The sequence below is a fragment of the Nyctereutes procyonoides genome, unplaced genomic scaffold, assembly GCF_905146905.1.
Source record: "Nyctereutes procyonoides isolate TBG_1078 unplaced genomic scaffold, NYPRO_anot_genome, whole genome shotgun sequence".
Lineage (NCBI taxonomy): Eukaryota > Metazoa > Chordata > Mammalia > Carnivora > Canidae > Nyctereutes > Nyctereutes procyonoides.
In genome coordinates, this window is record NW_026575129.1 from 517695 (window position 1) to 531890 (window position 14196).

General features: G+C 33.9%; 1 protein-coding gene across 4 annotated transcripts in view; it reads right to left on the reverse strand.

Annotated features, from left to right (window-relative positions):
- The window catches only part of CERT1 (ceramide transporter 1), a 105882-nt gene that overhangs the window by 39038 nt on the left and 52648 nt on the right, over positions 1-14196 (reverse strand). For all 4 annotated transcript variants that reach the window (XM_055342235.1, XM_055342234.1, XM_055342232.1 and 1 more), the window contains exons 4-6: positions 12244-12351; positions 11287-11425; positions 5937-6020 (exon numbers count right to left, since the gene is read on the reverse strand). In XM_055342235.1, coding sequence (XP_055198210.1) covers positions 5937-6020; positions 11287-11425; positions 12244-12351 — 331 coding nt within the window. The remainder of the gene's footprint in view (positions 1-5936; positions 6021-11286; positions 11426-12243; positions 12352-14196) is intronic.

The following is a 14196-nucleotide window of genomic DNA, read 5'->3' on the forward strand; positions in this document are numbered from 1 at the left end:
ACCGCTGAGCCACCCAGGGATCCCCGAAACACAGACTCACACACACTATTTTTGAATAGCAGGCAACCTAAAGGGGAATCCCCACAGTTTTTGTAGTGAGGAGTTTTTTCATTTTCTCACATCAAAAAGATTGTGTCTGTATGAGCGTATGTTACCACATACAAGGGACAGAAAAAATTGGCAGAAGTTCTTCTGAATATACAGGATGGCAACTTGTTTAAATCTCTCACCTGCCTACTATGATAAAGAAGAAACACAGTTGAAGACTGTGATATGACACTGATATCAATCAAGCCAGGGTCTATGATCAGTTTCGGACTACTGGCCTATAGTCCAAGATATAGTTGGCTAAAAAACAAAATCTAAAATATTTTCACATGAAAATAGTCTCTGAGCGAAAAGCGGGTGAAAAGTGGTGGTAGAAATTCTCTGTCTGGACAATTAATGCACATGCACACAGACTGGGTGGAGAGAAAGAACAGGGTATTACTCATGTTCCATTAACAGTAAATTTCTTCTTTGTGAGTTGCATCAAGAGTATACCTTGATTTGACAGATCAGTTGGTATCTATACTCATTCTTTTATATAGCTGATGACATGACAAAATGCTCTTGTATAATATTTACAAAATAAGAATAGATGTAATATAGGAAATTGGTCAGAAAATATTGCTGAATAGCAACAACTGGAAAATATAAAACACATTCCACTGCCACACTTTACTGGTGGTTTTGTAAGTGGTGAAATTGGAAGTGTGACTCTTCCTATTTTCTTCTTCAAGACTATAGTATCTATTCTGGGTAATTTTTGACATAAATTTTAGGGTCAGTTTGTCCATTTCTGAAAAAAACTTAGGATTTTGGTAAGAATTACATTGATTCTGTGGGGCAATTTCAGGAATACTGAATTCTTAATATTATCATCTCTTCTAATACATGAATATGGGATATCTTTCCACTTTTAGGTCTTCATTTTTTTCAATAATGTTTTATTAATCTCAGGGTATAAGATTTTTGTTTCTCTTGTTAAATTTGTTCCTAATTATTTAATTCATTTTATAAATTGCCATAAAGATACTATTATAAATAAAGCTGTTATTTTAATCTTCACATTGTTCATCATTAGCAATAAAAATATGGTAAACTTTTTTTAAAGTAAGCCCTATACCCAATGTGGGCTTTAACTCATGACCTCAAATCCAGCGGCACATACTACACCAAATGAGCCAGCCAGGCACCCCAAAACTGACTTTTACATATTGATTTTATACCCTGCAATCTTGCTGAACTCATTTATTAGTTCTAAAAGTTTTTTAGTGGATGTCTTAGGATTTTCTCTATACAAGATAATGGCACCTTCAAATAGAAATAGTCTTAATTCTTGCTTTAGAATCGGGATGCCTTTTATTTAACTTTCTTGTCCAGTTGTTCTGGCTAGAATCTTTAATGCAGTATTGAACAGAAATAGCAAGAATGGACATGTTCCTGATATCAGGGGGAAAGCAGTCTTTCACCACTAAATGAGATGTTAAATGTAGATTTTTCAGATTTTTTTTTTAATCAGAGTAGTTATTCCTATTTTTTTTAGTGTTTTTATCATGAAAGAGTATTAGTATTAGATTTTGTCAAATGTTTTTTGTTTTGTTGGTTTTTTTTTTTTTTAAGATTTTATTTATTTAGCCATGAGAGACACACAGAGAGAGGCAGAAACACAGGCAGAGGGAGAAGCAGGCTCCTAGTGGGGAGCTCGATGTGGGACTCGATCCCAGGTCTCCAGGATCATGCATGCCCTGGACTGAAGGCAGCGCTAAACCGCTGAGCCACCTGGGCTGCCCTGTCAGATGTTTTTTTTTCTTTTTTTACATCTGTTGAGATGACTACCGGTTTTGGCCTTATTCTACTGATATAATTATTTTATCAACTGATTTTCCTAAGTTAAGTCAACTCTGCATTCTGGGATAATTCCCTTCTGGTCATAGTGTATGATCCTTCTTAGATGTTGCTGGATTTGGTTTGCCAGTACTATTAAGTATTTATATCTATATTCATAAGAGATATTGGTCTATAGTTTTGAGATCTCTTTGTCTCACAAAACTGGCCTCAACAGGTTAAGAAATATTCCTCCTAAAGTTTGGAAGAACATGTGAAGAGATGGTATTAATTCTTCTTTAAATGTTTAGTAGAATTCAGCAGTGAAGCCATTTGAGCCGGGGCTTTTCTTTGTGGGGAAGTTTATGACTAATTGTATCTCTTTATTATTGGTCTATTTGCATTTTCTATGTCTACTTGAGTAACATTCTATAGTTTGTGCCTTTTTAAGACTTCTATCCATTTCATCTAAGTTATCAAATTTGTTGGCATACTTTATTTATAGCATCCCTCCTTCTTAATTCTTTTTATTTCTATAAGGTCAGCAGTGATATTCTTCCTTTCATTTCTGATTTTAGTAATCTCTTATTTTGAGCTAAAGATCTGTCCATTTTGATCTTCTCAAAGAACCAATTTATAGTTTCTATTCTTTTTTTAAAAAGATTTTTATTAGAGAGAGAGAGAGAGAGAGAGAGAGAATGAGCAGAGGGAGGGGCAGAGGAAGCAGCAGACTCCCCAATGAGCAGGGAGCCTGATGCTGGGCTAGACCACGACCTGACTTGAAGGCTGAGCCACCCAGGCATCCTTCTTTCTTTTTTTTTTATAATAAAGGTGTTTCAGCTAAAAATTTCTCTCTAAGCACAGCTTTTTAGCTTCAGCTCATCTGTCTTGGTATCTTATATTTTTGCTTTCATTCATCTCATAGTATTTTCTGATTTCCTTTGTGATTTTTATCTTTAATCCACTGATTATGTGGGAGTATGTTAATTTCTACATATTCATGAATTTCCTCATCTTTGTCACTGATTTCTAATTTTATTTCTTTGTGGTCAGAGGACATATTTTCTGATTTAAATTCTTTTAAATTAATCGAAGCTTGTTTTATGGCTAAGAACAAGGTCTCTCCTGAAAAACGTTACATGTATTATCGAGAAGAACATATATTCTCCTATTGTTAAGTGGAGTGTTCTGTATATGTCTACCAGGTCTGTTTATTTTATTTCTTTGTTGGCCTTCTTCCTACTTGTCATCAACTGCTGAAAGCTAGATATTTAAGTCTCAAACTATTACTACTTAATTGTCTTTTTTTCCTCTTCAATTTGGTCAGTTTTTGTTCCATATATTTTGGGGTTATGTTATTACATGCAACTACATGTGTAATTGTTATATATTTTTGATGAATTGACGTTTTCATCATAAAGCCTACCTTTTGACCTAGAAATGTAAATTAAGAAAAGATGACATAGAGAGACGCCGGGGTGGCTCAGCAGTTAAGCATCTGCCTTTCGACCCAGGGCATGATCCTGGAGTTCCAGGATTGAGTGTCCCACATCCGGCTCCCTGCATGGAGCCTACTTCTCCCTGCCTGTGTCTCTGCCTCTCTGTTTCTTTCAGGGATAAATAAATAAAATCTATAATAAGAAAAAAAGAAAGAATAGATGACATAGAATATAACAGATGAAAATTTACATTAGAGGTAAATACAAAATTCATTCACAAAAGATTTAGGAAACACTCCTTCCACCATGAATCCTGAGGGTCTTTAAGGAAAATGTTTTCGTATCCAAAAATTCCTCCTCTGGTCTAAAGTTCAATTAACTTAATTGTCTTTCTTCTCTCTCTCTCTCTCTCTCTTTTTATTTTTAAGAATTTTATCTAATCCTAGGCTATGATCAAAGTAGTACCAGATTTAAAGACTACATGTTCTGTTCACTTTATATACAAAGCTTCCGACTTATTTCTAGAGATTAACCACAGAAAGATACTTTCCATCTATGGTGATTAACAAGACATAATTTCTATCAACCACTAAGAAAGGAATTATTTTAAACAGTGAATTCCACAAATATACTTAAAACATGACTGATTTAAAAAATTATACAAACATCTTCTAGGATATTTCTCTAAATGACTTTAGTAACCCTGTCTTCTGTTGCTTCATTTCTCTCTTCAAAAAAAGAGACTGGAGGTTTTCCTCAAATATCTGGAAATCAGGCTATCTGTTCACATCTCAGAGTTCAGTTACTAGAAGGTCTGTAAGCATTGACAGGGTTTTTTAATTAGTGGACTTAAAGGCTGATCTGGTAGTGAGGCAGCTTTTTCAGGGAAGAGGTAGAAAATCTCTATTTATAGGTCCTTTATCTGCTGTGGTCATTCAGCATCTACAGAGTTATATTTTAATTTCCTATCAGAAAATATATGTTTGGTTGATGGGTATTCTGGAAACATGGTAAAAGGAGGTTCAGTATGCAGACTTTCATTTAGTGCCTGGCTACCAGAATCCTTGGTGATAAAAAGAACAATGAGGCTGTGAAATTTCAACCATCAATATGTAAATTTCCACAAAATCACTTTACAGATAGGCCAATACACCTATCTTTTGCTATGCCATGTATTCCTGAATCTAGAACTCTCCAGTTCAATTTCTAGTTGAAAATAAGAAATTAAAATAAGTTTAATTTTATTAAATTAAAAATAAGTTTAAAATAAGTTTCCTTTCTATTCTGGGGAATGCAGGTGGGGGAACTGACCAGAATAGAAGTTTCGATGTGCAAGCTGTATAATTTTTTCATTAATTTTTCCAATACCAACCAAAATCTTTTTCCTATGAAAGCAGATTATACATTGTGAATTTAAAATGTAACTTGAAAGAATCTTCCCAAAATAATACTCTAATTTCACAAAGGTAAATTTAGATTACTCAATAAAATTCAACATTTCAGTCCCAACTTGTAAGGACAACTTTGTAGTAAGAAGTTAGTATTTTGCAAGTCTGAGAGGGAGCAGGTCATAAGGAAGAAGAGAGTCATGATGAAAATAAGAAACAGGAAGAGGGGAAGAAGGATAAAGTGGGCAGAGAGAAGCAAAGATTTTAGTATCAATAATGCAATACTCCACTGTGATCTCTGAAATAGAAAATTAATGCCATGCAGACAACAGTTTGAAAGTTATTTTGAAAATATGCCAAAGTATAAACTATATTTCACATTCTTTCATAACTTTAGCAAAAATAAGCACAATTAACTCATTTTTTCCACCAAGTTTTATTTTTGTAATTAAAAAAATTTTACCAAAAAAAAAAAATTTTATTTTATTTTTTTTTTTTTCTTTTTACAAACCTACTCTAGTTTTTTCTTAGGATATGCCAAAAGAAGAATACTGACTATGAATCACAGATTTCTGGTTTTGTTTGTTTAAGATTCCTCGTGTAAGACATACCATGCAGTATCTGTCTTTGGTTTCTCTTACTGTAAGACCCTGGAGGTTCATCCATGTTGTCACAAATCACAGGCTTCTAATGAACAATTCAGAATTCCATCTAATAAGTTAGCCATTATACAGAGAGTAACAATAAATGGGTATATGAAACAGACCACCTTGTTCCTAGCTCTGTACACAACTGCACCATGAAATCAGAGATATTTTTAATAATTTTCCTTTAATAATACTGATTACATACTTTTCAACACCAGCTTATTGAGTGGAGGCAGAAAAGAATGTTAAACAGAGAGAAATATACTCAAACATTCAAACTCCATTATAATGCATCCCCCAAGAAATAAACTTTCAGTACGAGAAACTGATTTTAACAAATACTGCTGAAATAAGTGGGACAATGTCTGGAATTTAGAATGAGTCTTTGTTAGGTAATGAGTGGCTATTATTATTTAATGTCAGAATGTATATTCCACTTACATGTCTTTTCCTAGGAGGAACTTTTCACTTTCCGGTAATTACACTGCTTTTAAAAAATTACTCAATTAGATAATTATTCTTGTTACATACTTAGTTATTATATAATTTTAGAAAGAACACTTTATCTGAGAGGAACAAAATGTACTACTTACATTTTTCCTTATTGCCATTAGTGTTATGCAAGAAGTCTCCATCAGAACGTGTTGTAGGAAAGTCGTCTTCATCATCTTCTACCACTAAATAAAACATATTTAAGGGTATCAGGATGAAAGGAAATAGGAATTAACCAGTTAATTATTTTTGTTTTCTAATTTTATTTACTTATTCATGAGAGCCACAGAGAGAGAGGCAGAGACACAGGCAGAGGGAGAAGCAGGCTCCTGTGGGGAGCTCGATGTGGAACTCAATCCCAGGACCCTGGGCTCATGACCTGAGCAGAAAGCAGACACTCAACCAGTGAGCCACCTAGGCATCCCTAACCAGTTTATTCTTATGTTCGAATGAGTCAATATTTTTTAGGTTCTGCGAGTACAAGATCTTATGTATCTTTGTATTTTCAGTGGTTGTCAAGGTATGCTCAATAAACATGCTGTGGAATGTCTTTAAATACATTATTATAAAAAAAAACTATACCCATTCTCATTTGTGTAAGGGACAGGACTGAGATATGAATTTTTTTGTCCTTTAGTCTTCCTATCCCTTCCTACCTAGCTTGAGGCGATTTCATAATTCTACCAGAGGCCTGCAAAGGCTGAGCAAAAATGTAAAAGATTAACTTACATGGAGAAGATACCTTAACTTGCCTCTGGGAGTTCTTAAATTTACTATTTCTGGATATGTAGGGAAAACAGAATGACCTACATATGTGCTATCAGTTTTCATTCATCCTAATGTGTCTGTGCTTGGATAGCCCTTTTAAACTTATACAATTCCAGAAAAAACCAGAATCCCCGATAATCTCCTTCTGAATACCTTTTTGTTCTATGTACTATTCCTTTTTGTACTGCCTAACATACTTTAATCATCTGTATTATGTATTCCACTCTTAATGCAAATTTATAAACCTCAGCCTTCCAACCTTATTCTCTACTATCACACTTTTTAATGGATTCTTTTTTTTAAGGCATTCCCTTTCTACATAAGAAGTCTTCATTCTAAATTAATATCTTACTTCTTGCCTATTATCTCTACATCAAATAAATATTTGATCTACTTTAGCTTGCTCTCTCTCTCCAATGGATGTAAAACCCACTCCTGTTCCTTAACTCTCCCCTAAAGGGTAGTAATCACCACAGAAAATACTTTTGTTCTGTGTTGCCATTTTTTTGTTACTAGGCTATTTCATTTTTTCACCACTTAAACATTTGGCTACTCATCTATAACAACTTTTTCAAATCATCAGCTGCTATTATCTACTAAATCTACTATTCATTTCTACTCAGCTAAGTAATATCTATATATGACTAACATTTTCTTTTCTATGTCCATCACTTCTATAGATTTCAGTATTCATACTGAAGCCTCTGGAGACACCTAAGTCCCAGGATTCATCAGATTCCCAGATTCTATGGATCTTCATCTTCTCATCAATCGTTTGCAAATATGGTCAATTCTAAGAAATTCATTAACATAGCATACTGCTCTACTTTTAAATCAGTATTTATCACCATAAGACAAGATCCTGATCTTGACTCAATAACTACCCTGAACTGTTCTTAAATATTACTGAAAGGTTTGTACCTCCCTTATCCCATTCATATTTACTTTGGGCTTTGTATCTCTAACCATCTAATAGCCCAGTACCAACAAACAGGGATTTTCAGTTTTCTTTTGCTAGCCCAACACTTAATATATAAAACTGTTGAAAACAAGAGCTGCTCTGGCTAAGAGTGGCCTTCCCCTTCCCCTTCCAACCAAGCACTCCTTACCCATCCCTGAGGCACCTTTAAAGGATGTCTGACATGATTTGCCTAATACAAGTCCCCCAACTCAATCATTCCTGTTTACCTTATCCTTGCAATAATCCAAATAAACCACATTAAAAACAGCAGCTATTATTTACTAAAGTATGGCTGTTAGGCACAGTGCTAATGTATATACTCTCAATTCTCACAGTCATACGTGCTGGATATAGTATCCACTTTACAGCTGAGAAAACAGATGTGGAAAAATGTTAGGTAGTCTACTTCAAGTTATTAAACTAACAGTGAATAAAGAACGAGATTAATAGAAACTTCCATTAATATGATACATACCTTCTTTTAAAATTAAACAGTATGTTTAGGTTAGATATAATGTCTTCTACTCCTGGAAACCTAATATATCTAACTAAGACTTTAAGGGTTAATTAAATCCTACTGAAGTATATGTGGGAATTGCGGAGGAGAGTTTGGGTTGAAAAGTGCCTTACTAACAACTCTGATAAAGCATTTTATGTAAAAACACTGAACACCTAAAATAAAATGAGAATTTGCTATTATCATTTTAATGACACACTTAATAAAGAACACTGATTCTTAAAATTCCTTAAGCCATGTAAAAGACTTCAAAACAAGAACACTGTACCCACCAAAGTTATTATTCAGAACTGAAGGAGACTGAGTTTTCCACATAAGCAAAAGCTTTTTTGCTAAAGGAGTTCATCACCACTAAATCAGCGTTATAGGACAATGTTAAAGGGACATCTGTAGATTAAGGAAGTCTGTAAGCACTATTTACAAAAAAATATAAAAGAATAAATCTCACTGGAAAGGTAAATATAGAGCAAAAGTAGTGGATTAATCACTTACAAAGTTAGAATGAAGGCCAAAGAGACAAAAGTAGATTAATTCACTACCTATAATCAACTACTGTCATAGACTTAATATTGATAATTTAATGAAAGATCCTTAGACACTCGGTTCAACTCTGATTTACAATCGGAGGAGGAATAATTCCTACAAAGTAGGAAATTATGGTCCATGTCCTTATTTCACTTTTACCCAACATGTACTCTTAAACACATCAATATTTCCTAAAATAGCATTTATAGGGATATCAGTTGTTATGGGTTGAATTGTGTTACTACAACACTCATATGTTTAAATCCTAACCTTCCATACCTCCGAATGTGACTCTGCCTGTTAAAATAATAATCAAGTTAAAATGAGGTCATTAGGGTGGGTCCTAATCCAATACGACCAGTGCCCTTGTAAGAGAAGGAAATTTAAACACAAGCACTTTCAGATGGAAGATGATATGAACACAAAGGGAAAAGACAGCCATCTATAAGCTGAGGAGAGAGAGACCTAAACCAGATCCTTCCCTCATGGCCCTCAGAAGCCAACGTTGGTAACAATTTATCTCAGACTTCTAGCCTCCAGAACTGTGAGAAAATAAATTTCTGTTGTTTAAGCCACCTAATCTGTACTACTTGGTGATACCAGCCCTAGCAAACTAATACCTTAGTCTACTACTGTTGCTATTGAACTGCAAATTGTTTAAAATTATTTTTCAAAACTTCTATACAACCTGGTTATCACTGTATCCCAACTTCTATTCCTTCCACTATCACTTTTGTCCTTGACATGTTATATATACCATTGATATGATCGTTTAAAAATGAAGAAATCAATTCCATTATATACACTGCTTTTGTTTAAAAGGCTATCTGCAAATGAAAGATGATTTGTAGTGTTTGATTAAAAAGGAATACATACATTTTTCTTAATGAGGGAGAAAGAAATTCAACTGTCTTTATTTCTGGAGAAATAAATATCAAATGTTAAAGAACCTAAAATTTAAAGTCTATCAAATATAAAGAACTTCAAGGCTACTTAACTTAGACAAAATTAAGTACCTTAAGAGGAATATGGGCTTCTGTTTCTGACCAAGGTGGAATAAACAGACTACCCTTTAGCATGAAACTAAAAAACTGGAAAAACCACCATTGTTTTATACAATGGTTTTCAAAACACTGGATAGTAGGCAACAAAGTGATTCCTGAGAGTCAGAAAACAAATAACATGAGTCCTATGATTGACAGTTCCGAAGTGGTCCAGTAAGGAGAAAACCAAAAGGAGTCTGACCAACTCTCTAAGGTGAGGAGTAGCTGACAGTATAGAAAGACAAAGGTAACCAGGGTTCACAAGGCAGAGGACTGCAAAGGAGAAACCTGTACGGAGACAGAATTCCAGAGATTAGTAGAAGGTCTCTTTAAGAATTCAATAAAGTACTGTTACCACATACAAGTGAGGAAATGACAGAGGTCAGGGAAAGAATCACATGAAAAAAACTCCAGGGACAGTATCAAAAACCTACATGGTACAGGGAAAAGTACCTGTTTCCACAACACTGGAAAACCTTGTAATTCACAGGGTACTGGTTAGAAAACTTTGAAGACTCTTACCTCAGTAGTGGGGAGAAATTAAAATACATAATTGTAAGGTTCTTAAACTATGCTGGAAGTGGTATGATACCTAAAGGTAGACTGTGCTAAGTTAAATGAACATACTATAAACCCTATGGTAACCACTGAAATAACAGTTATTCCTAAAAAGCCAACAAAGGACATAAAAAAATTATTTTTAAAATAATTTCAATCCAAAAAAAGGCAGGAGGGAAAATAAGAAAGAAGTCAAAAAGAATCTGAGCTCAGATTAAACACATTTAACAAAACCAAGAAATGAAATCACGTCAAATAACCTAGTTATTATACTGAGAATGAATTTAGTGCTAGCTAGTAATTCTGCTATGAACAGTTCATTTCTGTGTTCATAGCAAATAAAAGAAAAACTGAAGAAGAACAGGTGTTAACATCAGTAATATCTTTAGCAGTAACAAAGAAAGAATAACTTAAAAACTCACATTATGAGTAAGTTAAATGAAGATCATCTCTCTTAAATAAAAAAATTCACTATTATTTTTAAATCTCTAGTAGCTCCATTATTGGTTTCTTCTTCTGTGAGAAAAAAGCCAGAGGAAGGGATGGGGAGAGAAAGAAGTGAAGAGAAAAAGAAAAGGAGAAGAAGAGAAGGAAGAGGAATAAAGAGATCGAATGATTTCAGATTTGGAGGATTTAACATACACATGCTTCTAAGACACATGATGGGGTAAATTTATTTCTTTCTTTTTTTAAAGTAAGCTCTAGGTCCACCATGGGGCTTAAACTCAGAGTTGCATGCTCTACTGACTGAGCCAGATGCCCCATGGGGTAAATTTATTAAACATGATCATGTGAAATGCCCCGAGTTTACCAAGATGATGGATATATTCTTTAATGGAATAAAGAGTTTAAAAATCATTTAAAAATTGTCAGTCATATCTGGGATGGGGGATCAGATTACTTAGAATGTATTATTAAAGTATATGAGTTATATGGACACTGAAATCTGTTACATTGGGAGTTTTTAGCAAAAGTGACTATAATTAACCTTTATCACTTAAAGATATTACCCTTTAAGATCAAGGGGCTTTAAATCCATTCATTCTCCAAGTAAAAATAGTGGTAATAGCCTAATTAACCTTTATCCCTTTGAAGTTCATCCTTGGAGACAGCATCAGCACAGGCATCAAAGTACTTCTGTAAAGTATCAACTTGTCTACATAGGATATCCCTAAAGGTTTCCATTTCCGCCAATTTTTCACGTAAACTGTGGCCTTTCTGCAAAACACACAAAGGGGGGAGGGGGATGTAGTCCAAGTTAATAAAACTAGAATTTATATACTCCTATGATATTTCATCACCTTATTACTGAAGTCATGCGGGTAGCGACAACTGTCAGGTTCAATTTAATACTCAGGAATAAAAAAAAAACAAAACTCAGGAATAGACTCGAACACGACTAATTAGTGGCTTGACAGTGATAAGCCTGAAGGAAATAAGAAAGCATTAAGTCTGATAATTTGCTAATATAACATTTAATACTTTCAAATTAAACCCTGTGAGGAAAAACTGTAGAAGACTTTGGGCAAATATGTTACTGGGTGCCCTTTCAAAGGAATACTGTCATCTACAGTACAGAACCCTTAAGAGACATGTTGTTTCATCATATGGAAATTTTTTATATTGTTGCATTGGAGCTACTTTATATCCTTTAAGTAGGAGAAAACTGAGAGCAACGTAAATGATTCCCGTTTACAGAGGTACAAATGATCTTTGTCCAGTGGACATACTTGGTTACTATTCTCTGAATACTGACCAGCTTTGCATATATTAGCAAAATCATTTCAATATTCCTTAAATTATATTATTCTCCTTTGAATCAATTTTTCTTTACATCTTCTCTCATTAATGAATAAAATTTGATGTGTTCATTTTATATTTGTAAGAGTCTTGATTCTGCCCCTTAAAAACTACTCTATGATAATATCGAATAAATTACATTGTAGAAAATTTCTTCAACAAACTATCAAATAATTTCTTTTCACAATACTCATTACTAAACTTGATTGTGCCTTAAAGCATACACAACCACAAACCTTGAATGAAGAGGTGGATGTTGCAGAATAGCCACTTGCTCCAGACACCAGTGACACCATAGAGCCATGTCGACGCAAGCTGGATTCAGATCCATATCCAGATTCAGTCTAAAAAGGAAAGCAAACTAAGTGAAAAAAAAAAAAAATTAAGCAAAAAGTACTTAATCATCACAATAAAAAAAAAAGTTGTCTATATGAGGTGATAGATGTTAACTAAACTTATAATCATTTCACAATATACACAATATCAAATCACTATTTTATATACTTTAATACAATTTTATGTCAATTATGTATCACTAAAACTAGAAAAAAGCAAAAGGTTTCCTACAAATCAATAGGATTATTAATAACAATAATTAGCAGTCTGAGTCCATTCAAGAAATATAAGCAATCTACCGACATAAGTAATGCCTTTCCGTTCCTAATTGCCATTTACTTCAAAAATTCACTGAATAACAACCACATATTAAGCTACTGGGCTGAGAGTGTTTAATAACCAAAAAACTACCTAGTATAGGCAAATTCACAAGGACAAAGTAGAAGAGTGGTTACCAGGGACTAGAGGGAGGGAGAAATGAGATGGAATTTAACAGGCACAGGATTTTTGTTGCAGAAGATGAAAAAGTTCTGGAGATGGATGATGATGTTCAACATGAATGTACTTCATGTCACAGAACTGTACACTTAAACATGGCTAAAGTGACAAACTGTATATTTTACCATAAGTTAAAAAAACGGACAGAACAAGGCTAAAAAAATAATAAGAAAACACTCAGTATTACTTCTTTATAGGTTAATCACTTATCCTAACACAGCTTAAATAGAACCGTCTCAGTGAAGCCTTTCTTTTCATACCAGGCAGTTTGTTTTTGTATTCTCAACCATTCTATATCATGATTATGGCATTTACCACTCAACTATTATAGTTTACATCCTATAATTAAGACCTCAGTTGGTTCTTCTAGAAGACAACTATATCTTTTTAAAGTTTCTGTATTCACTTCAACAGTTCATTGCAGAAAAAAAGTTTCCAATTTTGGGGTACCTGCATGGCTCAATCAGTTAAGTGTCTGACTTCAGCTCAGGCCATGATCTCAGGGTCCTAGGATCGATCCCTGATCCTTGATCCCCAAGTTGTCTGAATCTGCTTGTCTCTCTCCCTCTGCCCTTCCTGACTTGTGCACGTGGCTCTCTCTCATATAAATAAAGCCCTTAAAATTTTTTTTTTAAAAAACAAAGTTTTCAATTTTGTCAGTCTGTTAAGTAATCACAGTATGGAAGATAATTAATTGAACTCCTGGATATTGGGATAGAGTTGGACTCCACACTGTAAATAATACTTGGGGTTGACATTTTATAGCCCACCCTTAAGACAAAAGCAGTACTATGATATAAACAAAAGAACTGAACATTTGAAAAAAATAACTTCCAAGTACCTGAGACGCTCAAGTATTTTCGATCTCAGCTTATTTTCTACTATTACTTTTAAAAAGAACTATGAATAAAATCAATTGTAGTCACTAAATTTAAGAGACAATTGGAAGTTTTTTAGATTACCTTTCAAGATTAAGACTAGGAATCATTAAAATTAAGTACATTGTATTTTAAGAACTATCTCTGCTAACATCTTACATCCTCTGTGTTTAGCTCCTGAAAATCCACTACATTTCCTATACAGCTATTGGTTTACCCAGATATCATTCTTTTTTTTTTTTCACTTTTCAAATTTTTAAATTCTAGTTAGTTAACATATAGTGAAAATTGGTTTCAGGAATAGAACTTAGTGATTCATTACTCACATAGGACACCCAGTGCTCATCCTAACAACTGCCTTCCTATCCCTGACTCACCTCTCTCCATCAACCCTCAGTTTGTTTTCTATTGTTAAGAGTCTGATGGTTTGTTTCCCTCTCTTTTTTTTCTTCCCCCCCTTATATGTTCACTTGTTTT